Source organism: Dendrobium catenatum, unplaced genomic scaffold (assembly GCF_001605985.2).
Source record: "Dendrobium catenatum unplaced genomic scaffold, ASM160598v2 fragScaff_scaffold_264, whole genome shotgun sequence".
Lineage (NCBI taxonomy): Eukaryota > Viridiplantae > Streptophyta > Magnoliopsida > Asparagales > Orchidaceae > Dendrobium > Dendrobium catenatum.
In genome coordinates, this window is record NW_021318726.1 from 382,115 (window position 1) to 410,085 (window position 27,971).

General features: G+C 36.6%; 1 protein-coding gene across 3 annotated transcripts; it reads left to right on the plus strand.

The window, feature by feature from the left end:
• Positions 1-27,079, plus strand: LOC110101953. Of its 3 annotated transcripts, none has more exons than XM_020830062.2 (10): positions 1-128; positions 3,017-3,145; positions 3,232-3,360; positions 3,444-3,575; positions 4,940-5,056; positions 5,150-5,296; positions 24,238-24,335; positions 24,533-24,743; positions 25,108-25,231; positions 26,797-27,079. In XM_020830062.2, the coding sequence occupies exons 1-9, from the start codon at positions 65-67 to the stop codon at positions 25,191-25,193; spliced, it is 1,113 nt and encodes a 370-aa protein (XP_020685721.1). In that variant the 5' UTR covers positions 1-64; the 3' UTR covers positions 25,194-25,231; positions 26,797-27,079. The 3 variants fall into 3 exon arrangements, with proteins under 3 accessions (XP_020685721.1, XP_020685722.1, XP_028549187.1); XM_020830063.2 differs by having other exon boundaries at positions 3,447-3,575; XM_028693354.1 differs by lacking the exon at positions 1-128 and adding an exon at positions 2,824-2,847.
• The last annotated feature ends 892 nt before the right edge of the window (positions 27,080-27,971 follow it).

The window sequence follows — 27,971 nt, forward strand, 5'->3', positions numbered from 1 at the left end:
GCACGCGTGGCTTCTTCGGCTGCTTCGTGGCTGTTCGACTTCGCTCCTTCGACGGCTTTCCTTCATGTCGGATCCGAAGTTACGACATTTTGATCGGAAGCAAAAACGGGAGCTCGCTGGCTGTGAAGGTAACTTTCTCCCTTTCGCGCGCTTCTTCGGCCAAATCGCATAAATCGGCCGAACCGAGGGATTTAGTAAATGTGGGATTTAGGCCGTAAATCCTTAAATCTGGGATCTACCCATCGCTGGGATTTAACGCGCGCACAAAAATCGTTTGGCTGGATTTAGCGTAAATCCGATTTAAATCCCGCTGCAGGGAAAGAAAATCCTGCATTTAAGGCAAAATAATGAAGAAACGTGTTTTAGAATTCTGCAGGGTTCTTTTTTTTTTTTTTTTTTAATTGTTTGGTAGGATTTAAGTTAAATCTTGTGCTTAAATCCTGTTAAAACCCTTGCAAAACCTTGGAGAGTGAAGGCAAAGATTGACATATATTGGAAGACGGAAAAGGCCTTGTTTACTCTGATTGTCAACACCTTGCGAGCAAGAAGTTGGGTGAGGTACATGGCATTTTCTCCCTCCTTTCATCAGAAATTATGGGGTGGAATTTCTCTCCTTAATCTCTTGCAATTGATTACAAACACTCAACAGAATTTGAGATTTGCTTGAAAGTTGTCTCCTTTCTTTTGCATCCCTCTCTCTATAATGGTGCTTATCTTTGAGAACTTTGTTCTATAAATGAAGCTAATATATTTTGTTATTTTAGTAATCATAATAGAAATATCTGTTGATGTTAGAAACATCTTCTCTTTCTATGTGTTTCTTGCTTGGAAGTACAACTATTTGAGTTTTTTCTATGTCCTACAGTCCTACCGTATATTTTTATGTAAGTAAAATATTATGTGTGCAAGAAATACACAACAATATCAAGAATACATAAACAAAGCACTCATAGTCTACTTTCATGTTGCATAAGGAATAATTTTGCAACTTTGTACCTGTTGCTGCGCAGGAGAAATGCGAAGTGGTTGCCTCACATTTTTTGGGAGGTTAAAGCTTTAAATCCGACAAGAGATGCATCGAAGTCTCATTGAGAAGTGAAAACCTCCGGATTTGTTTTCCATATGTAAACTAGCTAATGACATGGGAGTGAAAATTGATTTAAGAGACTTGAAAATGACTCCTTGAAATCAACTTTATAGACAATCCATTTTTTTTCTATTAGACATCTTAAAATAAATTTAAAATTTTGGTTGGAACAGTTATTTACATTTTCCAATATTGAAGGTTTAGGAATCTCCAGCTCGCTTTGTATTTGAATAGAGGAGAAAGAAGGTGATGAAGCTTCCCCCCTTTGGTGTTTCTCTGTTTGTATTTTTGAGCAAAACCATTGCTTTTTTCACATTCAATTTTGTTAGGAAAAGCAATTGAGGCGAAGGTTTGAGAGTTAGGGCCATTTGGGAGACCGAAAGGGATTTCATGGTGCATGCCTCGACTTCCAAGTTCCCATTATTTCATATATTGATGCTATTTGAGAGTTCTTGGCTTTAACATTATAGAGGTTGAATGAATTTAAACTGAGTTCTTATTTCTTTATACTACATCATGTTTTGGATAATCTCATAATTTCACTATTTATAGATATAATGTTATTTAAAAACTTATGTTATGTTTATATGGAATGATTTGAAAAGAGTTATTTTTTTATTAAGTGACTTGTTAATGACATTTAGGGGCTGTTTGGCAACAAGTGAGATTTATTTAGTTGGATTTAGTAAATCTAGGAAATCCGGATTTAGTAAATCTTGAGGGTGTTAAATATTGAAAACTATTTGGTATGACAAATGATAAAGCCTTTTAAATCTTGAGAAGCTATTTGGTAACATATTTCATGATTGATGACAGTTAGGGATTTAAATGTGAAGAAGATATTTATAAATTAAAAAATAAAATTATACTTAAAAAATTAATATGTTATGAATTTAATAATATGTTAAGTATAAGTTACTCATCAATTATTATTTATATTATTAATTATATATTTGATAATATATATTTTAAGTTATATTAATTAAGCTAATTATATTAATATTTAATTGCTAATTATATTACTAATTATTCAATTAAATTAAATTATAAAATTAATGTATGTACTAATTATACTATTAATTATTTAATGATTTACTTAATTATTAATATTTTAAATTATATTAATTAAGTAATCAATAATAACTTAGAAGTGTCTAGGGTTTGCCTTTCATCTTCTCTTTTTGTCGTTGCTATTCCACTTCGTTGCTTCGCAGGAGGTTTTCGGCTCCTTCGTGGCTGTTCGACTTCGCTCCTTCGATGACTTTCCCTTCCTGCCGGATCGGAAGTTACGACATTTTGATCGGAAGCAACAACAGGAGCTCGTTGGCTGTGAAGGTAACTTTCTACCTTTCGCGTGCTTCTTCGGCCAAATACCATAAATCCGCCGAGACGAGGGATTTTGTAATTCCGGGATTTAAGTCTTAAATCCTTAAATTCGGGATTTAGCCATCGCCGGGATTTAACGCGCGCACAAAAACCGTATGGCTGGATTTAGCGTAAATCTGACTTAAATCCCGCTGTAAATCCGATACCAAACAGCCCCTTAGTTCATTGTTTGTTGTTTAATGATGATTTGGCCTTTGATGAACCAAACTTATTATTATTACATTTCTTTTTGGTGTATGAAAGTTTCACATTTTTTTCTTCTCAGTTACCTGTTAAATAGTGCAATTTTCACAGAAAGGGAAGTTCTTGCAACATTGCTATCTAATAGAATAATTTTCTTACAACACCCAGCTTCTGTGCTATATTAATGTCGGGTGAGAATCTCCTTGGTTAGATTTTAGCTTTAGTCTTGTCATAATAGTTTGTGTACTAGTTTTCTCATTTCATTATGTGTGCATACTATATGTTTTTATGAATTTTATTTTGCTATATCTAAATTGCTACTTAGTTATGTTTTTCATGTTTTTTTATTGATGCGAGTAGCAAAGGATAGTGAGAGACTACTGGGCAAGACCAAAAAAAGGAAGATAAAAGAGAATGCAGCTCTTGGTGAATCCGTTGATGCCCATAAATCTATTTCTGAAATTGAAAAGCGACCTTCAACTCGAAAAGGTATGGACTTCCCTTGCTGCTCATCTTTTGACTTTTGTTGTTTGCCTGGATTGGAGCCTATTGAGATTTTTTATTGATGCAAGCAGGAAAAGATGTTGAGAGAATATTGTTCAAGAACAAAAAGAGGAAGAAAAAAATGACTAGAGCTTCTGATGAATCAACTGAAGTCTTTGAATCTCCTTCTGAATTTGAAAAGGGATGTAAAATCCAGAAAGGTATGGACTTTCCGGGTTGCTCATCTATTGAATTCTCTGGTTTGTCTAGGCTTGGCGCCCATCGAGATTTTTATTGATTCAAGTAGGAATGGATGGTGAGTGGCTATCAGTCAAGACTAAAAAGAGGAGGATAAAAGAGCATAAAACTTCAGATCCATCAATTGGAGCCTGTGAATCTCCTTCTGAATTTGAAAAGGGATCTAAAACCCTGAAAGGTATGGATTTTCCTAGTTTTTCTTGTCTTGAATTTTGTTGTTTATCAAGGCTGGATCCCATAGCCATTTTCATTTATTAAACTATTTCATTTATGAATGTTGGAATAGGCTTTTTGTTTTGAAAGAACCAAAATAATTTCTTCATACAATATACTTCAAAGCGAGAAATATTTATGGAATATTCCTTGACATGCTGATGTTGGCGCTAAAGCTATTGTCCAAGATAAATGACTTTCTTCTGCAGGTTGTTGGTTTTGCAAAAGTTTATAGTTTCCATAATTTGAGCACTTTGGAAACAATTAAGATGTAGTTTATTCATGTTGGATAGGCTGCCATGAATAAACCCTCAGAAAAATCTACCTCAATCCTAGACTTGTTGCTTGAAATGTTGCGTTGGATTTATGATTCAGATTTGAATTTGTTTCTTGTATGTTGTTTTGAATTTGTCGCATTAATAGAAAATAAGGATTCACAAGTCACGCCCAATTAGTTTTTTTTTTTTTTTTTTTTGAAAGTTGCACTTGCATTAAGATAACAATAAGGACACGCCCAATTAGTTGGGATAGGTTGATACTTGATGCTGATGCTGCTGTTGGTATATTGACTGTACATGATAGGTGAACATAATCACTTATTGCAATATTTTCTTTATTGTAACTCAATTTGAAGCTGTGGATGAATTTTATGTTGTTGTACCTTGCTGAGTAGCATGGTTAGTAAATAATTAAGCAGATAATCCCTTTTGTTTGATCACTGATGTATAGTAATATCATTTAATGCATAATGGTAGCAATTTCAAAATGCAGGTCTTATGAAATACTTCAAAACTGTTATAAAAAGTAGACGTGTTGGTAGATGAATAATCCAATTCACTTATATATTGTTATGGATGTGGGAGGAGTATCTTTGATTGTTTCAGTTTATTTGAGGGTTGAGCTGCTAAGTCTGAAAAATATTATGTAGATTAGAATATGGGTATTCAAAACCTGTTGTCATTCCTTCAAATCCTACAAGTGATGCTTCTCTTATGTTATGTTGAACTACAATGAAATAACTTAACATAAAATAAAGTAGAATTGAAGATAACTACAAAGAGTCAATCAAAATTGAAATGTTAATCAAAGTACTAAGAAAATATTGGTTGTCTTACTTTTATGATAGTTTAATGACCTGGGACGTGCTAAAGTTATCCTCCTATAGCTTAAGAAAAGAAAAATTTACCATGTGAAGATGAACAAAAAGGTTTCTATAAAGAAGAAACTAAAAATTAAGGGTATGGTTGATTGACAAAAGAATAATAACATGTTCCTATTTTTCTTTCTACATGTTTTTTTTTATATTAATTTTAGACTCTTGCTTTTAAGGTCGAAGATCAGAAAAGATTTGTAGTTTGGAAAGCTCCATCCACTCAGAAACATTGAATGAGACTGACAGCTTTAGAGAGCCTGAGGTCACCTCAAATGAATTGAAGACCAAAGCTAGTGAATTTTCTATATTCATAATCACTGATATGTCTAGCTTTACTGGTTGTTTAAGCAATGAATGTTTAATTTTGTTTCATCTATTGATGACAGGAAAGTTCAAGAAGAATTGTAAACATAAAAAAAAACAACTCACAAAAGTCCAAGAAATTAACATTGAAGAGATTCAAAGAGTAGTTGATGCAGAAAAGGTTGATGAAATCTCCTTAGTTGGTGATGATTGTACAAGAGGAATGAAAAGTAAGCTGCACTCCATTTCATGAAGAATTCTCGTTTATTTGCCTGTTATCTTTATTATCTTTTTGCTCATTTAGCAGATCTATCTTCACATAATTATACCATATATGTGTATTTATGGATGGTTAAAGGTTTATTCATTTTGATAAGAACATTTTGATGGTGTAAAATAAATTTTTTTTATGTCACATGTGGAATCCCCCCTAAAAAAAGGTTTATTTTGGTAAAGGTTTTACATTTTTCTATAACTATTGAAGTGTTTTTGCGTTGATGGTCATATGTGTATATAGCCTGAGCGAAGGCCATTAACTGTTATTATGGTATCACTTAGTACACTACACCACACCTGTGGTTTTTCAGAACTATAGGTGTTCTGCATCCTATACGCAACCTAAGTTCTTAAGCTGGTGCTAGTTGTAATATAGATTTAGGCATTGCATTTGGGAAAAAAAATTTTAATCTTTTCACCTATTGTTTTACAATCAAGTTGCCTTTTTAGGAACAATGGTTAGCATTGGGATTGGTCTTTTATGCATTAAACATGTCCCCGAGCTTCATATTTTATACCTTTTCATTTTTTGGTATCAAGTGCTTGAGGTATATTTATCATGGAAGGAACTTAAGCAGACCCATGCTATTATAGAAGCTGTTAAATACTAAGTGTAAACCTTGAGTAGATCTGAACAATGGATGTGTAGGATTTTTGTGTTCCACGTTAATCTTATTATGATCAATTAAATCATTTATGATCTTGATTTGGGCATCAGATTGTGAAAACCGAAGAGATTTTGGTTGTTGAACGTTTGACTATTCAATTTTATAGATTTGGGCATCAAATTGTGAAAAAATTGAAGAACTTTTGACTATTCTTTTTTATATAAAAAATATTGACGGTGGTGATTCTTAGATCACACTGCATTGAATTGGATTGTCAATCAAGCACCATATGAGGGAGATCAGAGCACAATAAATGTACTGTTGAATTAAATTTCATATTACAACAAAGATAAGGATGAGCTTAATTTTTAAAGTGGTTTGGATAAATTTACTTTGAATTTATGATTTAGCATTAAGATAAATTCTATTGGAATTATTTTATTGGTTTCAATTTATCTATTTTGCTATTGATGACAGAGTTCTCTCTTTCTATGGAGTTTGTTTAGCAATGGATTGTATCATATTTCTGTTGTAAATGCCGGTTCACAGGCCATTTTATTGAAATAGAAGGCAAAAAAGAAAAGATCTATGAGGCCTAATAAGCTTAACTCTCCATTATTTGTTATCACATCTGCTAAAGCCAATTGCCCTACCTGCTGTCATGCGTGGAAGCACTAGGCTCATTGCTTTTACCTGGCCACCCAAATCTGCTATAGGAACAAAACTGTGAAAAATCTGCTATTTTAGTTATAAAAAAATCAGAGAACTATTGGTTGATTAGGTGAAAGCCAAGAAAGAGACAAAGAACAAGAAGAAAGCTAATCAATGGCTTACAATGATTCAATTCCAATTATAACTTTGGTTAGATTGACATACCAAATGAGCATTATAATGAAGTGGATAAGGATACAAACAGTCACTGTTGCAACTAATGGGTTAAGTCATACTCTTATTTCCTTTCCAAATGCAAACAAGAATGGAGGAGATGAAGATGAGAATATCATTCATGGTAGTAACCATAGTGGAGATTCTTACATATGAGGATATCACACTTATCAAAAGGTTGGCATCATGCCTTGCTGTGGTGGAACACCCTTATAAATATAAATATTCATCAAGAGGATACTTGTTGATGTTGAAGCAGCTGATATGTCAAGAGTTTTATCCTATGGCCATGTATAAGATTGATGGAATTACTGGTATAATTTGAGGCAACTTCAAGGATAATTTCTATAGGAATTCACCACTTAGTTTTGTTGTTTGGCAGATTTATTAAGAATTAATCTGGGGAATGCACAAATAATGTTGAAGTATATTTTAAGATTTTATTTTCATTTTGCAAAATAATTTATCCTATTCTCATTTGTTGCTACCAATTAGGCTTGTATGATAATGATAGTCGTAGATCGCATGACCAAAATAAAAAAGTGAGTACTCAAGAATTACCTGAAAGGTGTATTTTTTTTGATAAGAAAGAACAATGTTTGGGAAATTCTGTGATAATTGTCAAATTGCTGATTTCAATAAATCATTTCAATAAAGAAGAATGTTGGAAATTGAAAGGAAAAAAAAGAGAAGAGAATAAGGTTTCATGGAGAGAGTTGTTTAATACTTCGTTCATATGTAGGCCAAAATTTTTCCTTATAAATAAAGGTTTATAAAGGAGAAAATAGGGAAGCAATAAACATATGCTAGTAACAAAACAAATCTAAATAGTACAATAGATTTTTCATTTAAAAACTACTAAAGTTAATGTATAGAACCCATTGAAATCAACCAAAAATTTGCACCAAATTAATCGCCTTCCTTACATGCCCAAATGTCAAGGTGGTAAGGGGTGAAGATTGGTAAGAATTACTATCCAGGGATCATCCCATGCTCAAGCTAAAAAGAATTCCTCCTTGTGAGAGAAATCACTGCTCCTATCATTAAGGAATTGCCATCTGAGTTTAGCCTATTGTTTGAGCACATTTTAGTAGTAATTCTTTGCTTGGGGCTGCTCTAAACGTCGTAGATGATAAAAAAAACTTTCTTCTTTTTCATATTTGAATAGAAACTGCACGTTGATCTCTTCTCTGAAAATGAAAGAAAGAATGGAAAGAAAAAACTTGCTATTGTGGTGGACAACATGGTCCAAAGTACATTGGATAAAGTGGAACCATTAGTTTTTTCTCTATTGGCGTTACTAGAAGATATATTACTCCGGTCGTGCTTCAGTTAGGTCACAAGAAAGTTCTTCACCTTGAGAATCCAGATCAAACAAGAGGTGAACAATGCCATCAGTGACATTGAACGCTAGAAAAATCTCAATTTTATCAATTTGGTGTTGAAATTAGGGTTGGGTTTTTAATACATCTCAATCATTATACTTTCTGTTGGATTCAACAAGCGCCTTTACTGATGATTGATCGCAGATGCCACATGAAAATTGTAATTAACAAAGACTATCGATGAGATGGTATGTGAGGTATGTCCATTTGACAACTTATACCTTCCTAATTGGTATGACACTGCATCAATGGCCTTATTAGTGTTGGCTCACAATGGAAGAGAAGATTTTTTTTTGCATTAAAAAATACTATGACATGTCAATGGGAGATATAGTTACATCAAGGCAAACAGATAGACTTATCAATGCAGACCATAAATTCCCGTGAATACAGGTCCGCTTAAGTGAAGAAGAATGGAAAATCATGCCTTCTTTGCCTACGGTAAAAAGGTGGCATGCAGATGTCAAAGGAGTGAGAAATTCAACACCCAACACCCCTTGCTAAAGTTGTCGATGCATGGAAAATCGATCATCAAGATTGACTCTACCAAAGTTAAGGTGATCAATGAGTGGTTGGGGCTGCATTTAGTTGCACTTTAGAGCTACCCAAAGGCATCTTAAAGGAAGAAATTTTGGCTTCTAAAAAAGCAATGGAGCAAGAGCCTACCAAATATTTATGAAGGAGCACCATGTTAATGGAGCTTGAAGGACCATCCTCCAACCTATTAGAATAGGAAAATGATATGAAAAACTCAGCGACTCTTTAGTTTTGACAAACTCAAAAGAAATACATTACCATTAAAACAAAGTAAACCATGTAAGACACTCAAAATGTGATGTTGAATAGTTATGGTAGGCTCCTAAAGATGAAATATTATCCAATCTCCACAAATAAGGAAACTTTAAAAATTCAAGTTTTCAAAATAAGTTGTCAAGTTCTAAAAGTTTCTTAAAAGATTAATTATCAAGCAAAGCAAATGTACACCAGTGAAGCTTGACATACATCTTTCCTCCATTTAGAGTTTTAATTTAGGAGTAAGATCCTTTAAAATGAGGGACCTCTGATATTGGGATTAGATCTAGTAGTTGATCAATCATAGTGCTTATGATCTTGATTTGATCATCAAATAATGGAATATTAGATTGATCATTTTTCTTGATGTTTATAATAGTTTGATAATTTTTATGGAATTTTTCAATGGTGGTGTTTCTCAGATCACATTAGGGCAATCCAGGAGGTTGTTGCTTTGAGTCCATAAGTATGATTGGATCGTCAACTAGTCACCATACGAGGGAGATCAAGGCTCCTAAAGTTTGGACTATTTGATTAAAATTCGGATTGCTGAATACTTAGTTGAATTTTTAATTTATCTCAAAATTTTAATTCAGTATTATGGTAATTCATATGCTAAAAATCTCTTTTAGTTTGAACTTTTCTAGTTTATTTCTGTAGACACTGTTCCCACTTTAAGACGTGTAGTCTTTTTCCTGCAATAGGAAAAAAAGCTTCAAAAATTAGTTTTCTCTCTTTTCCTTTTTATAATATATCCTTGTAGTCATTCCGTCGGTATTCCCTTTTACCTGTAGGTTTATGTTGTGGAAAAATAGAAAAACCTAAGGCTCTACAAGCAAAACTCTCCTTTGTTGGTTATCACAACTGCTAAGCCAATTGCCCTCCCTATCGCTATGCACGAAGACCCCAGCTTTGCTACATCAACAGGCCATCAAAATCTGTTATAGAAAAACTTTGAAATTTTGTTGTTTTAATAATAAAAAAGATCAGAGAACTGTTGGTGGTTTTGGCAAGAAATCAAAGCCAAATCTGTTGTGAATATAAGATGAGGAAGGAAAAAAAAAAAAAAACAGCTAGTGCTTGCCCAGGGCATCATTTGAGACAACTTGACTGTTTTTGCGGTAGGTAAAGCAGCTGATAAAAATAGTATAGGTTTGAATGGCAGTTTTTTGATAGGTTTTCCAAAATATTTACAAAAGAATTGCTTTTTTGAAAACTTATTTTTAACTTTTGTTGGAAAACAACATCTTGTATTGGAGGTTTTATTTGTGTTCAAACACAAGGAGGTTGGATAAAGTATTTTTCTATTTCAGTTGGATTACATGAAGGATCAGTTTTAAGCCCATAACTTTTTGCTTTAGTCATGGATGTTCTTACTAGACATTTGCAAGAGGATGTACCCTCCTGTATGCTTTTTGCTGATGATATTCTTTTTGCTGATAAGACTAGAGAGGGAGTTGAAGGTAGTCTTGAATTATGGAGGTCAATCTTAGAGCCTAAAGGTTTTGTTTGAGTAGATCTAAAACCGAATACATGGAGTATAATTTGTTGACGTATTTTTTGTGTCAACTCTACTCAAATCAAGTCAAATAAGACTTGATCAGGTTCGATTGAACCCGATCTACTCAATTCAGCCCTGTCGAACTCAAATCGGCGTCAATTTAAGTTCAATTGCATCAAATTGACTTGATCAGACCAAATCGAGCTCAAATCGACTCGAATTGATTCAAATCGAGTTTGATTCGGGCTCAATCCAAGTCCAATTGATCAAATCTGAGCCCAATTTGACTTTCCAAATCAGCTTTACATCCAATAGTGTTAGGAAATAGCCACCAATTCAGAGAAAAACTGTTAAATTTCAGGGAAATTCAGCATACACAGTGCAGATTTTACAAAATCTGCAGAAGAAATAGGAAGAAAAGCACTTGAAATTAGGTAATAGAAGAAAAATAACAAACCGATATAATGAATCTTCAATTAGAGAGTAAGATTTAGCACTCTAAATATCCAGCCAAAGTCTGGAGTCCAAAACCCAAGCAAAGATCTCTAATTTAGATTTCAAATTCAAGATAGCCCTAACCCTAGCAAGAAGAAAGATACTTAAGCAAAAGGATAATTAATTAATCCCTAAACATTCCCTAATTTGAATTTTTCCTCCAACCCAAAGCTTAATTAGGGCATGGACCCCACCCAATCAGCCGCCCCCTCTCCCTTTGTCCACCTCTTGTAAATAAGAACTGGTCCAAGAGGGACCAGTTAACCGGCCTAAGTATCGGTCTAACATTACCCCCTCCCAACCTTGTCCTCAAGGTGAAATGAAGGAAATTGATGCTTCACCTTCTCATATGGTTCTCATGTGGCATCGAAATCAGGTAGGCCCCTCCATCAAATCAACACTTCTTTTTTATCCCCTTTACCTAATCTCACCCTTTTTAGCTCCAATGGTTCCAACACCACTTCCAACTCCATCAGTGTTGCTGGTAACTCCGCACTAACTGCATGCTCCCCCATAGCTCTCGTCAACTTTGACATATTGAATATTGAGTGTATGGTAGCGGTTGGAGGTAATTTCAAATAGTAAGCTGCTGCTCTAATATTCTTTGCTATCTTGTGGGGGTCGAAATACCACGAGGCCAATTTCTCGTTCCTCCAGTGGGCCACCGTCCTTTGTCTGTAGGGTCGTAGTTTTAAGAACACATTCTCCCCAACTTCAAACTGGATGTCTCTCCTATGTGCATCTGCCTGCTTCTTCTTGATTTGCTGGACCCTCAATTGGTGTCTCTTCAATTCGTCTTAATGCCCTATCACTTTCCTCCAAGTACTGCTCCACTGAAGAGACTGGTGTTCTTCCTTGCCCAAAATGTACCAAGTGTGGGGGTCCCTTCCATACAACACTTAAAAAGGGGTCATCTGGGAAGCTGAATGCTGCGAGGTTTTGAACCAATATTTGGCTCATGCTAATCACTTGGCCCACATCCGTGGTGTTTCAAACGCAAAACACCTCAAGTAAGTCTCCAAGCTCCTGTTGACTACCTCCGTTTATCCCTTTGCTTAGGGTGTTAGGCGGTGCTTCCTTTGAGAAATGTACTATGTAACCTGCATAGCTCCTTCCAAAATTGACTGAGAAACACCTTATCTCAGTCAGAGACTATCGACTCTAGAATCCCGTGAAGTCTAACAACCTCCCTCATGAATGTTGTAGCTACTAAAACTGTGCATATTTACTTAGCCTGTCAACCACCACCAGAATCACCATGAACCCCTCAGATCGTGGTAGCCCATCTATGAAATCCATTGTAACCTCCTCCCATACTTTGTCTAGAAGAGCTAAAGGTTGAAGTAATTCCCCTGGAGCCATAGTCATATACTTGTTTCTTTGACAAACCTCACATCTAGATGTCATCTCCTCCACATCCTTTTGCATTCCTTTCCAATACAATTATGCTGCCAACCTTTTATATATTTTTTGCACCCCAGAATGGCCTCCGTCTGCGCTCCCATGGAATTCCTGCAACAAATGAGGAATATGAACTAATGTTCGTGGCATCAGAGACCTCCCCCCCTCCCCCCGAATAGAGTAACCTGGATGGCTGCTCTCATCTTTCAACAAATTCTTCCTAATCCTCCTCAACTCCTTGTGTATACTCTCTTTCTTGATAGCCCCCCAATCCACCATCAGTGGTACTGAAATGGCAATCCCCTAGAACCCTACACCTGGATAAGGCATCAGCCACCTTATTCTCTAATCCTGGTCTATACTGGATCTCAAAATGGTGTACCAAAAATTTGGATAGCCAACTCTAGTGTTCCTAAGTCACCATTCTTTGCTCCAGCAGATATTTCAAGCTCCTCTGGTGTGTCGACCCATCAGGTATGGATGCCATTTCTGAATGGCTAACACGATAGCCATCAATTCCCTTTCGTAAACAGACTTCAGCCTAGCTCTAGTTGATTACACTTGATTGAAGTAGGCTATGGGTCTATGGTTCTTCATAAGCACTACCCCCAACCCATATCCTAATGCATTTTTCTCCACCATAAAGGTCTGACTGAAATATGGTAGAGCCAAAACAATCACTGTGTTCATGGCCTTTTCAGTCTCTCAAAAGCCTGGGTCGCTGTCTTTCCCTACAAGAAACAGTCATTCTTTAACTGCTCTGTCAAAGGCCAGACTATGTTGCTGTAACCCTTCATGAACTTGCGGTAACAACCCGTTAACCCTAGGAAGCCCCTGAACTCTCTCAAGTTCCTAGGTAGGGGACACTTCTGCATTGCTTCAATTTTGGTCTGGTCGGCTGCCACACCCTCCTAAGATATCACATGCCCCAAGTACTCTATACTAGTCTATACGAAGTTGATCTTCTTCAGGTTGGCCCTTAGTTTTATGCTCATGTAGAACTCCAAAGACCACCCTCAAATGCTCCAGATGCTCCTCTTTGGTCCTGCTATACACAAGTATGTCATCAAAGAGAACTAAGATAAACCTCCGGAGGTATGGCCGGAACACCCTATTCATAAGGGATTAGAAAGTAGCAGGGGCGTTAGTAAGCCCAAACGACATCACTAAGTATTCGTAGTGCCCCTCGTGTGTCCTGAAAGCCGTCTTCTGAATATCCTCTTTTATTCTGATTTGATGATAGCCCGACTTCAAATCCATCTTAAAGAATACCAATGTTCCATGCAGCTCGTCCAGAAGCTCATCGATCATCGGAATGGGGAACTTATCCGACACCATCTCCTTATTCAAGGTCCGGTAATCCACACAAAATCTCTAGCTCCCATCCTTCTTCTTAACCAGTAAGACTTGACTAGAGAAAGGACTCACACTTTGCCTGATGATCTCTACCTCTAACATCTCCCAGATCAACTTCTCAATTTCATCCTTCTAAATTTGGGGGTAGCGGTATGGTCGTACACTAATCGGTGACACCCTCTCCTTAAAGTTTATTGAATGCTCCTGCTCTCTGGGTGCTGGTAAACTTTGAGGTGATGAAAAACCTCACTGAACTGCTATATGCACGGTTGTACTGACATAGGAATGTCTCCCTCTTCCCCCAGTCTGACCCCCTCCAAACATTGCAGTTCCACAAAAAATTCTCCTCTCACCTCCTGTATGATCCTGATAATAAATTTGAGAGATACCACGGCCCTGGACAGCCTGCATCACCCTGGATCACTATCCTCCTTTCCCCATCACCAGTTGCATCCTCAACGTTCCCCAATTGACCTTGGTGTCTCCCAAGGTCTGCAACCACTTCATTCCACAATGACATTAGTGCTTTCCAACTATTATGAGAGAAAATGCTCCCTCACTTGAATCCCCTAAATTATCAGCACTACTCTCCTACACACTCCTCTATCCATTTCTACCTTCCTTGTGCCCATTATCACCCCATACCCTCCAGTGTCCCTAATTTCACCCCCAAAGGATCTACGATCTGATTGGAGATTATGGGTATCCTCACTGTCGATTAGCACCACCACCTCTCTGTCATCTATCTCTCCCTTCACTTTCATGGTGTGATTCGGAGTGAATCCCATAACTGAGTTCAGAGAGATCTCTGCCATATCTAGGTGCAACTTCTCCTTTTCCTCCTCCACGAGCTCGCTCTCACCTCCCTCCTCAGCTTCATCGTCATCACAGACAGTGAGAATTTGAAGAGCTCGGTCCTTACACATGTGCCTTAATGTATATTTCTCATCACATCTGAAGCACAACCCCCTTGCTCGTTTTTCTTGTAACTCCTCAGTGAGCTTCTTGAAGCTTCCCCCAACCCCCCCTCCCTCCTCCAGACTTCTCCTTTGAGGCTTCATGTAGACCTCCAGGTGTGGGCCCCTTAGGAGCTAGAAAAGTGGTGGTCATCCTGTATGATCTCCTCGAGCTACTGCCTCTAGCCCCCCTCTACAGATGTTTTAGGTCCTCGACCAACTGTGTCAGCTCCATGGCCTCCCCTAAGTCTCGCGATCTCATCACTCTAACAACTGCTCTGATATCTGGTTTGAAGCCCCTTCATGAAGTTGCTTTCTAGCACGGTCTCAGAAAGCCGGTCTAGCCTACTAGCTAGATACATTGTCCCCTTCTGCGTCAGGGCGAATAATTGCTCATAGAAGTCCCCTCCCCTACTGGTTTGGAAACATTCTAGTAAGCAGTCCTTGAACTCTCTTCAACTTTGAATGGGTTGTCTCACGCCCCTCCACTGATACCTAGCTAGTGCTTTCTTTTCCAAACACAATACAACAGCTGTCAATTTCTCCTATGTTAGTCCATTGACCGCAAAATACCGTTCTACCTTGTAGTTCCATCCATGTGAGTCATTGCCCTCAAAGATGGGCATCTTCAACTTCCTTACCCTTGGGTCACCTCCATTTCCCCTGAATCCACCGTAGCCACCCATTCCTCAAAGAAGAGGTGCTCCCCAAGTGTCATGCTCTTCCCTTCGGCGCTCAAACCCAAATCATTCTTCAAAATTTCCTCTCCTCTCAAAATCAGCACCCTGGTGATTATAATCATACATTCTTCTTGCAAAATCAGCACCCCTTCGTTTGTACCCTACACTTATCTCCTCTCTAGAAAGCGACTCTAGTGGAGGCATTTCATCTTCCTTCTCCAAAATCTCTACTTCCGGATTTTCCTTTCCCCTAAACGGTTAGGGTTTCCATGTCCCCCATGGCCGCCAATGGTTTCCTTTGCTTCAGATGTCGCAGGATTAAGTTTGGCTAAAAGCAACTTCTTCAACATGTCTGCCACTACGACGAACCTTCCATCCATCTTTTCAAGGACGGATGCGAATTGGTTCTGAAAATCAGAAATTTTTTCTTTAAAATCAGATTTTAGCTAACCTAATTCTCCCTCCAAAACTTTCACTTTTCTTTCGGTCATTGATACCCCTTAGATCGACATGTTCTGCTACCAATTCGATAGGAAATAGCCACAAATTCAGAGAAAAACTGAGAAATTCAGTAAGTGTGCATATTTTACAAAATATGTAGAAGAAATTGTAAGAAAAGCACTTGAAATTAAGTAATAGAAGAAAAAGAACAACCCGATACAATGAATCTTCAATTCGAGAGGAAGATTCAGCTTTCCGAATCTCTAGCCAAAGTCTCGAGCCCAAAACCCAAGCAAAGATCTCAAATTCAGATTTCATATTTAAAATAACTTAACCCTAGCAAGAAGAAAGATACTTAAAGCAAAAGGACAATTAATTAGTCCCTAGCAACTACTAATTTGAATTTTTCCTCCAAACTAAAGCTTAATTTGGGCATGGGTCCCACCCAATCAGCCACCCCCTTCCTTTGTCCACCTCCTGTAAATAAGAACCAGTCCAGGAGAGACCAGACTAGTTCAACCGACCCAAGGGCCGGTTTAACAAACGGCTGAAATTTCCTAAAAAATAAAAAATTGACCAGTTATCTCAAGGTCCCCTCGCGTGATCTCCTCTATTCGGAGTGGATATGGGCAGCTTTAGCAGGGATCAAGCGAGCAGATCTCGTGTTGTGTATAGAGAAAGCGGGAGAGGTCTCCCTTCTGTCTCCCTTCGACATCTTCTGTTTTGTGTCTCCCTTCTGTTTTGTGCGTCCCCAAGTGAACAAGAGAGAGCATAGAGCGAGAGACCCTTCCAGTCTCATTTTCGCTTCTTTTGTGCTTCCCTTTGTGCGTTCAGAGATAGAGAGAGAGCAAAGAGGGTTTCTGGTTCCATTCGACATCTTCTTCCTTGGTTCGCACATCCATCCGAGATAGATCGAGCAAGGCCTGGTTCCCACATTCAGGTCTTTGGTGCGTCGGTCTGATCCACAGGAGGCGAGTGACTAGAAGAGTTCTCACTCTGTGCGTGACTTCCTACTGTGTGCGGTCCGTCTAGAAGAGGGAGACGGGAGAGAGGCCAGGGAGATCAAGTGGAAGCCTCATGCGGGTGCATTTGAGCCGACCGAGCATAAGATCTTTGTGTGGTTCCCTATTGTCAAGCCGAGCGCAGAAGCTCGCTCTCTGTGCATGCTGGTATTTCCTCTGACGTGCGATTATAAGTGAGACAGGAGGGAGCTCGAGTGGACGAATCTCGGCCGAATTGAGCTGCTTTGCCCTATTGTGTTCATTCCTTTCTAAGGGGTTAAAAACACAAGGGCAGAGGCTACTGGGTTTCTGATGCAACCAAATTTTTTGAGAAAAACTAAGATTGCATATAAACTATTCGTCTACCTTTTAAAATAACTTTAACAAACACAAACTCAACTAAAATTAAATAAGACAAATCGACACCTTCAACTTTTATATTAGAACGGACAACACATACAACTCACACGACAAACAAAATCTTAGAACATAAAAACACTTAAAAACTTTTCATTGATTGAGAAGAAAGATACAAATGGAGTGGAAACTTGCGGAGAGAAGTAGATAAGAAGCCCGAGATGAAGTTATAGAGAGGAGAAGATAAATGGGGAAGTTATAGAGAGGAGAAGATAAATGGGGACGTAGCTCGCAAGCTATCAAAGAAGAACCCTCAGGTTTTTATGCTAAAAAAATCATCCATAATCCATCCTAAAACTTGCCCAAAACTCCCTTTTTAATAGGATAGAAGTAGCCCAAAGGACACCCAATCAGCCGCCCAAAACATCCAACAAAAGGAGAGAAAAAAGAAGCATTAAAGGCACTTTTGGACCCTCACCCGAACAACCACAACAAGGGAGCAGGAACCGAACAACCACAAGGGGAATCGGGACGACCAAGAGCAGAACCGAACGGCCATAAGGGGAATCGGGACAACCAAGTGCATAACCGAACAACCACAAGGGGAACCAGGAATGCAGGGAACCGAACAGTCCAACAGGCAGGGAACCGGGAAAGCCATGCAGGAACCGAACAACCAGCAAGGGGAACCGGGAATGCAGGGAATCAAATAGTCCATCAGGCAAAGTACCGGGATAGCCTTGCTTGCATCAAATCTCCCCTGGTTGAGAGTTCTCATCTCCTGATGAGATGACTTCAAAATTTTCAAGATCTGGCATTTCTGATTCTGAATTAATATGTCATACTTTTGTTTGAGAATTCCTTTTCTCGTTCAAATTCAGACAGGTGTTGAAGTTTCTTAGCTTCAAATCTTTCAACACTTAAATGTAATTGTTCTTGAATCTTGACAAGCTTGATTTGTATCAGATTGGTAGAACTTTCTTGCGGCGGGATCCATCGGCTCTTAGGAATAGATTCTTCAAGATAAATTGGCTTACTTTCTTTACTACCTTCAACTTGATGTTTATCCATTTTTCTAAAGACTTAAAAAGAAAGGAAGACACAAAGACCTAGGCTCTGATACCAAAATGATGCAACCAAAATTTTTGAGAAAAACTAAGATTGCATATAAACTATTCGTCTTCCTTTCAAAATAACTTTAACAAACACATACTCAACTAAAATTAAATAAGACAAAATGACACCTTACAACTTTTATATTAGAACGGACAACACATACAACTCACACGACAAACACATTCTTAGAACATAAAAACACTTTAAACTTTTCATTGATTGAGAAGAAAGATATAAATGGGGTGAAAACTTGCGGAGAGAAGAAGTGGATACGAAACCCGAGATGAAGTTATAGAGAGGAGAAGAGAAAGGGGGACATTGCTCGCAAGCTATCAAAGAAGAACCCTCAGGTTTTCATGCTCCAAAAATCATCCACAATCCATCCTAAAACTTGCCCAAAACTCCCTTTTAAATATGATAGAAGCAGCTCAAAGGACACCCAATCAGCCGCCCAAAACAACCAACAAAAGGAGAGAAAAAAAGAAGCATTAAAGACATGCTTGGACCCCCAGCCGAACAACCACAACAAAGGAGAAGGAACCAAAAAGCTACAAGGGGAACCAGGATAGCGAAGAGCAGGACCGAAAAACCACAAGGGGAACCGGGACAGCCAAGAGCAGAACCAAACAGCCACAATGTGAACCGGGACAACCAAGAGCATAATTGAACAGCCACAAGGGGAACCGAGAATGCAGGGAACCGAACAGTCCAACAGGCAGGGAACCGGGAAAGCCATACAGGAACCGAACAACCAGCAAGGGGAACCGGGAATGTAGGGAACTGAACAGTCAAGTAGGCAAAGAACCAGGACAACCTTGCTTGCTTCAGTTTTGTGGTTGCGACCAATAGAGAGCAGGTGAAGACTTCTTCTTGCGTGCGACTAAGGGAGTAAGGAAATTCTTTTGGTTGTGAAGAGTGTACGGACTGTTGTATTCTCACATCCCCAAGAAGAACCGAAGTCCTTGTTGCTTTCAAATTCAAGGTACATTTGCTTCACACTTCCCCAAGAAGGACCAAAGTCCTTGTTGCTGTCAAGTTCAAGGTACATTAGCTCCGGTGAGGTGGCAGCAGAGGCGACATCCAAAGCAACTTGGATAGCTGACCTTTTTCCTTTCAATCACCTTTGTCTCCTCAAGACAAGGGTGCTATAGTCGAAATCCATTGGATGTTGCCTCCGATGAGGTATACTTTTAAAACTTAGATAGCCCTAGGTTTCTAAGCCTTTGTGGATGTATGTGTGATGATCCCAAGCCCATTAGGTCCTTAAAAGCTTCATTTTATGCTCTCCCAAACCATCATGCCTGTTGTTCTCTCTGAAAACCCATGAAAATTTGACGATATCCAGTGGTTGCTTTCATTTGAGAGCCTAAGGAGGATGGTAATAGGTGTCGGGTCGTTGTACTTGTGTCCAACAACCCCTAAAAGCATGAAGTCGCATTAATATTTATTCCAAGCCTTTGCCTACAATCAACCTTAAGGTTGGCGTTGCCATTCAATCCGACATGTAGGTCCTAGCCATTGCCACTTGCATGCGTCTCTCATCACACTGAAGGTCCTGACAAAATTGACTTGTAGGTATAGTAGCTCTCATATAATGGGATGTCAAATCTTTTCCCCAAGTTTTGTTGAATGCTCAAAGGTGAATTCGATCAATTCAGAAAACTCCTAAATTGTTGGGGATTTCTCATGACCTTTTAAAGGTCTATGTTGTAAATACCACAATAGCTGTAGTTAGTTAAATCTATCTTTGGGGATTCACAAAGCCTTGAGCGCTTAAATAATAATAATTGACTGCTCGAAAAAAAAAATGTCTAAGCTCCTAAAATAAAATAAAAAATTTAATGCACACCTAAGCCTTTAAATCATGGAAAAATTGGTTTAGCACTCTTCCAAAGCCGTAGAGATGATGTTGCTATTTAAATAAATCCAGAATGTACTTTAAAAAAATATGAACATTCCTTTAGGAGTTCGCTTTCATTTCGTGCACTTTGCCTTAAAGCTCACTAAAACTTCAAGCATCCTGCTGCATGATCCCCTAGGATGTCTTAGGAACTACCACAGCCTTATAGATGGATCCCAGGCCTGCCTTGATTCGAGTTGGACCAACTCAAGCTAAATCACCTAGCTCACTTCCCCTTTGCTTGGTGCCTTCTTGAACTCGTAAAGAGGTTCCTAAATGATCTCTGAAGAATTTAAGAAAAGCATTGATGACCCCTAGGAACAAAATCTAAATCCCATTGATTCACCTATTGAGCAAAAATAACCAGATGTTTCTTCCAGATTAGGATCAAAGTTTTGGTTCCTTTCATTTTCTTAGCCCATATTAAGTAAATAATATTCATCTTTGAACACGGAAGTTCAAAGAGCTTTTGTGATTTATAACCCAAAACTACATCTTCATATTCTGATCGTCAATTGCATTTGCTTTACCCAAATTATACAAATCAAGCGTTCATTCCTAAATATAAAATTCAAAAACCCATCATTGATTTGTGACATCGAAGTTATGAATATTCTATCTTTTTCTTGGCGCCGAAGCTAAAAGAAATTCTCCAACCCATAGCACAAGAATTTTACGTTGAACATCTTCCTTCCCTTAGCCTCAAAGCTATAGCAACTCAACATCACCTTAGCTCCAAAGCTTTTGGTCTCTCATCACCTTCATTTTCTTAATCCCAAATTAAGCAAATGATTCCCTAGCTCTAGGTCTCTTGGCCTTTGCTTTTCGTATTAGACCCACGTCAAATTGAAGTCTTTCTTTCTTTGGCCTCAAATCCAAAGTCTATCTGCTTGGCCTAATCAAGTAGGTAATCTTTCTATCTAAACCCAAACTCTAGAACTTCATCATTTAGCCAAAACAAGTGATTCCCTCCTATCATGATATTAAAAAATCTTTGCTTTTAGGTGTTTTTTAGAAGCATCTTTCTCTTGAAATTAATCATACTTAATTAGGTAAATTTCACCAATTCCTAAGTAAAACCCTTGCACAAGTTTGTTTTACCCTATTAAGCAAACACTCTCTTATCCAAACATTAAGAGAATTTTAAAAAATTGCCTAAAATTTAGGTTTCTTTTGATGCAATGAATATGACATTCTACTTTAAAAGGTGGAATGTCTACTTCACTGAAATTTATGATACTATGAATAACATACTCCAAAGCAAGCAGATGTCATTTTATGAGTTCTTTATAACCCTTTAAAAATATGAAACACTTTAAAAATCAAATAAAAACTTTTAAGTCACATACAACTTAAATTGAAACACTCATGGGTTAAAAAGTTAAATATCTTTCTATCCCACAACTAAAACTAAACACCCTATCATAGTGTAACAAACTACACAAGCTAACACACACTTAGATGCACGACTCCTAGGCATCCTAGAGTTAATATTTTTCCTTTTTGTATATGTGGTTGATTGTTTATTGTGAGGAATACTGAATTATCTGTGTTGTCCGAACATGCTCTTGAATGCTAGGATAGATGTATACTTTTTTTTTAAATGCAGGTGGCCATATCCAAAAGGGGGAGAATAGTTAAGTTATTATTATCTAATGATGTATGCTTGCAAGTTCTGTTTAGAAGCCTCAAAGAGGCATGAACAATAGAGTAGAAACTCGCTTGGCACTACAACTGCTAGACAAATTTATGTGGTGATGCTTTTTATACATTATCTGCATTCTAATCTTTGAATTATAGGTTTGAGTCTTTTTTTGCTTTTCAAATGTAATTAATAGACTTAGGAAGCCGTGTGGGCTAATATTTTGAGTTGATCTTATCCCCTTTGAAATTCTCCAAAGATCAAATCTTTAACAAGAATTTATAAGACTAATTATGTAAAATGTTAGTCAAATTTTGATGAAATAATATAAATTATTATTTTAATCAAAAGTTTTTTCAAAGGACAAATACCAAGCCCTTATGGAGAACTTGTACCCCAGACTAAAATAAACTCTGCTCGATCACTCCGTTAATATAAAAAAATGCAAGTTTTGTTATTGAGTTTATAGCAAAATAATATTTTATCCTTCGAGATAATATATTATTTTCTATGCCGTACTCGATCACAAAATATTTTAATCTGTTCAAGATAACAAAATTCCATGGACACTCAACCAAAGTCAAAGGAAAGAGTAGTACTAAATCAGTGAAGGTTATGGCTGTCCAAAACAGCAAAAAACAACATTCTTTCCAGTGGAGAAAACCTAAAACCAGAGGAAGAACTTTCTTTATAAGGTAGGGGGAGAATACAATGAATGGAAGTCATCTACCATGTGAAATGGTTCTCAAGACACTTTAATTGATTGATAAATCAATAGGAGGCCTCCTAACAAAAATAAAATCCAAAAAACCTTTCTGAGTATATTCTAGCCTCTACTTGTGGGCTTATGTAGTAAAATTTAGAGGTTGTCTACGGAATAATTTATAATACCTTTTTTTTGTCTAATCTTATATCCACTCGTGTATCTGGCCTATGCCTTCACCTTATATTTACCATGCTGAGGCTTTGTCCGTGGATCTTTAGCTTCATGTTCGAGTAATTTTAAATACTAAAGCACATCAATATTTTTTTATAAAAGCTAGCACATAAACTTCACGGCACAATTTTAGATAGAGAAAGAACTAATGGATGATTATATCATTAGGGCACTCCATCCCCTCTAAGTTATCCAATAATTGGCAAACTAGTAGGGTAAACATTCTCAAAAGAATTAAATTTTGACATATAAGAAGGAAAAGCAAAGAAGACAGGGCAATTGAGTGTGGCAGAGAACCTAGAAGCATCAAGAAGACTTAGTAACTTTTTGAAAGGTTAAGGACTGCTGTATTAGCTGCTATTTTGAATGAACTTATAAGATGTGGGCTTTGGACAACTCACTTGGACAGTCCATTAAAGGTTGCTAGGAAGATTCAGTGTGCCCATGAAATTTTGAGTCTGATGCGCTTCAGCCACCAAAGATGACCATATGGGAGAGTTGGTGGTCAGCCTTAGTGCTAAGGACTCTGGCTAGATTTGTCAAAGAGGTGAGAAGTTTAAATTGAATCTGCTCATACATCCAGGAAAAAGAGAGAGAATAATGAGATTAGACAATTGCCTGCTGAAGTCTAGCGCTAGTAGCACTTGGAGATTGCGGAGAGCTGTAGGAGATTGTTGTTGTGCCAAGAAGATAATTGGAACTTTAGACTACTGAAGTTGGCAAGGGGGTTGGTCGGAATTTTGTTATCTGTAGCTACAGGCTCGAGACATGAGGGTGAATTGGGTAAGATGTTTTAGATACCTGGTACATAATGAATCTTATTTTGTATGATAAGTGGTCTGTGCTGGGGTGTAATTCCAATGTGATGTTCATGTACAGCCTATGAATTTGTTGTGCTTGCTCTTTTAGGAAACCAGACCTGCTTCTTCTCTTACCAAACCTGAGTAGAGATTTGGTTGGGTTAGCTTGTCAATTGAAATGCCCATTTATTGGGTTTACTCTTCCTTTTTATTGTGTTAAGACAAATAGGTGCTGTTGTTCTTTGGGTATGAATGGAAGCAAGATTGGGTACGCCTGTTTTTTCCTTTCTGTTGATAGTTTTGATATTTTGTTTCTATTCAGAACTCAAACATGAATGCAACTGATTATTGTCCCTGCACTGTGATGAGGTTTTCATTTTTCCATAGATAAGTCTTACTTGTTTTTTCCAGTGATAAATGATTAAACGGATTGATGTAGTGGGATAAATGTTTGTTGTTGATAAATGATGATTGTACTTTTGCTGTAATATTTTGATTTTCTTGGTGGGCCTGTATTTTTTGGTTATGCTGGATTTGATAATATAGCAATTATTATATTTTAATGGTATCTTTGCTAAACAAAGATGCTGGCGCATTCTTTCAGAACTTGAATTTGTAAATTGAGCATTTCTTTTGTCGCAGAATGGCTTATACAATACAAAGAAAGCAGACCAGGATTAAAAGTACTTCAGAAAAGAATTGATGAATTTGTGACAGCTCATGAGGAGCGGCAGGAGCAGGTTTCTATTGTTCTATTTCTTTTAGTTCCTTTTGAGAATATTGCCTTCTGTTTTGCAAATACATTAATTTTTCTTTTAACAGCCTAGAAGTAGCAACAATTGTTTTTACATCAATACAATGTAACTATATGTCTTTCTTATTCTGCAATGTAACTGAATGCTTTATCTACAATTTCATTCTCGCTTGGAATTTTCAGGAGAGGAAGGAAAGAGAAGCTCGTGCTGCTGAAGATGGATGGACAGTTGTGGTGCATCAGAAGGGCAGAAAAAAAACAACTGATGCTGAAACTGGTACGGTTATGGGATCAGTGGCCTCTGCTGCTGTTATGGATAAGATGTCAAAAAAGAAAAGTAAAGAAATTGCCCTAGATTTCTACAGATTTCAAAAACGGGAAGCTAAGAGGAATGGTATGTGAATTCCTTCCAGATACAACCTGCTTCGAGTACATGCTGTAATTATCTCAATATTTTTTAAGCTGTAGTTTTAATGTATGATTTCCATCCCATGCCCACTTCCTTCCATCATGTGGTTGTGCAATAAGTTTTCTTCCTGGATTTGCCATTCTCAGAATTGACATTTTACATTAGCTTTTGACGGCATCTCATGTATGTTTATAATTTTACATTGCAAATTGCTGATTGCTTTATTGACTTTATTCTACTTTAAGATTGCAGTGCTTGAAATGATCTTTGGATGAGCTAGCATATTTAATCTGTTAGTCAACTCTGTTTGATCTGTATTGATGGTTACCTAACATCATTTTCCTTCCAGAGGTTATGATGCTGCAGAGAAAATTTGAACAAGACAAGAAACGTATACAGCAATTGAGAGCTGCAAGGAAGTTCAGACCCTCCTGAAGGCTCTCCTCTTGAGGATTTCAGTTAGTTCTTCCCAGGTAAGGAACTTCTGAACTTGAACAGGACGTTTAATGTTGAACAGAAGTTTCTATTTTTATACATTTGAAATGATGTCTGCAACGGCCTTTAATTCTTATCATTCTCCACTTTAACTTTTCGAATTATCTTAAGATATCATTTATAATTTATCTTGAAGCTACAATGGCTCCAAGTGACTTGTGGAATATGTCATTATGTTCATGATTTAGCAGCTAGAAATACTCTTGCAAACCATTAGATGACACAATACACATATTTGTTATCATCAAATCACTAATGATTCACACATGATTCATATTGGCTCATATTGAAACCATGAGTTTAGAGCACAATTATAGTATTTTTTTAATGATCACAAATATAATTTGTTTGACTTGTTTTTTGGCTTTCATATTCCTTTACAGATGTTTTTAGTATTAACATTGTAAGTACACATTGAAAGAGAATTTGTAATGTTAGAGGAGACATTTCAAGAAAGACACAAAACTAAGAGATTATTCGTAGCTGAAGACAAACAAAACATGCCGTCAATCAAAGTAGCTACAGTTTAGTTTGCTGATTATTATATATTAATATGTTAATATTAAAATGTGCTTTAATATGTTGATTGTATTGGTATATTATTAACCAAAAAGTATTTATAGAATAACATTTAAATTCTTACGATTTGAATAGAGCATGTGAATATAGTATGATTTTAGAGTCAACTTAGAATTCTAATTCTAGCTTACAAGTTTTAGAGCTTGTTTAGAGCACATGAATCCAATGCATAATAATTGACTTGTCATCTTTCTAACCGTTCAATAAAAAGATATTACCTATGTGTGCAGCTATTCAGCTTTAAGTCTTGTCATTCTTAAAATTATAAATTTCTTTTTTCAGATCATAGTATGGTTTTCTATTGGATCTGTTTGTCGTCGTCTAGGTTGATGGTGTGTTCGCCTATAAATCTTGTTGAATGTAAAAACTGTCAGAAAAATGTTATAATTCAAAAAAAGAAAAAGAAAAAAAGAACGGTCATATTGGTCTTCTTCTCAAATTGATCATATTATGCACGGTCATATTGGTCTTCTTCTCAAATTGATCATATTCTACATGGTCGTATTGATCTTCTTCTCAAATTGGGTGGGGAGAAGCTCTAAGATACCGCTTCTTTGGTCAAATTAGCCATTCTGATCTCTCATGAATACCTTCACCTGACACTTCAACTTAAATGTTATATTCTTATGCAGGTTTTTTCTTTCTTGTGCCACCGGCCATTCTAATAATTCAAAAAATAAACAATTGACAATAAGTAAAAATGCAATATCAACATGTAAATAAAGAACCTTGGTCACTGACTAGCATTAGGCAATGATAATGACAAGCATTAATTATCATTGATTGATGACATATATCAACATAGATTGATGGCATATACCAACACCAATCAACAAACAATGCAAAGTTTTGATAAGGAAACATTTAGAATTCGCATGTCCTACAATTCCATTTATTCTTTCAATGGTGCATAAACAATCAAATTTTATGAGAAGCACTTCTTATTTGTCCTCTTTATTTGCAGAGCTCAGAGAGAAGTGGCAAAAGCAAGATAAAAAAAGCTGAGATTCATGTTTGATTCCCATTTCCTCAGTCTTTATGTTTTAATTGCTAAATTGCAGTTGAGAATGAAAAGGAAGATCTTGGATTAGAGGATACATGTAATCATTAAATCATTAACCTTTTTGTTAATAGCTCAGGTTAATTTTTATTGCTTAATTTATGTATGGAACAATGAACTAATGTGAATCATTATTAATCTAGCTCTAATTTGAACTACTGACTATTTATAAGAAGCATTTTTTAGAAATTTTGATTTCGTTTGAGATGACTTTTGTATTGATTCTTAAAGCTGTTTTTTAAAAATAGAAAAGTTTTAATTTAATACCCCCATTTAATAAAATGATGTTATCCTTAGAAATTATCCACCAAGCTAGTATGATCACATGTATGGCTTTTAAAGGTTAAAGAGATTGTCTCTGCTAATGTATCCTTTTTTTTTGAAATGATTCAAAATGGTGGCTGACATTTTGCAATTCTTTGTTTAAAATGATTTAGAATGCTGTATTACTGTGAGAAATCGCATAAGAATTGCTTTTTATTTAGGCTTCGTTTGGGACTGTTTTATTTTTGTTTTTTAAAGAAGTTTTCTAGTACAATAATTAAAATTTTTATACTAGGAAGCTGCTTTAAGAAGCAATAAGAAAAATGTTTCAGACGAAGCCTTAATTTTGCTATAAGTTTGTAGCATAACATTGACGAGAAAAGTCAGAAGCAAAACTACGAAGCCATAATAGGAAGAAATAAGGATGTGAGATTAGAATTTTTACAAGCTTTTATATATCTTTTTCAATCATTAGAATTTTTAGAGCTTAAATTAATTTTTATAATAAATTTTCTTTTTTTTTTGTCTTTTCTTGCTCATTTTGATTCAACTACTAACTATTTTTACTATTAGTAATTTTTTCCTTCAATATTATAAACATCTCTTGCAATATTCTCAATATCAATAGTTATTTTTTGTCGCATAACATTAACTTCATCATAAAAAAAAAAAAACATTAGCTTCATCATACACAGATAAAATCTCAAAGCCTAGAATATTGCTCTCAAAAATATTTTTGTTAATATTTTTTAAATGTATCCCATTTATACTAGAACAATGATTTATTTTATTTTTTATTTTCTGCCTCTTGATCT

Bases quoted from the DNA above. Each gene is read 5' to 3' on its own strand.
- LOC110101953 (XM_020830062.2), top strand. From the start codon at position 65: ATGTCGGATCCGAAGTTACGACATTTTGATCGGAAGCAAAAACGGGAG. The intron at 129-3,016 runs GTAACTTTCTCC...TGATGCGAGTAG, and splicing joins GGAGCTCGCTGGCTGTGAAG to CAAAGGATAGTGAGAGACTA. The intron at 3,146-3,231 runs GTATGGACTTCC...TGATGCAAGCAG, and splicing joins GCGACCTTCAACTCGAAAAG to GAAAAGATGTTGAGAGAATA.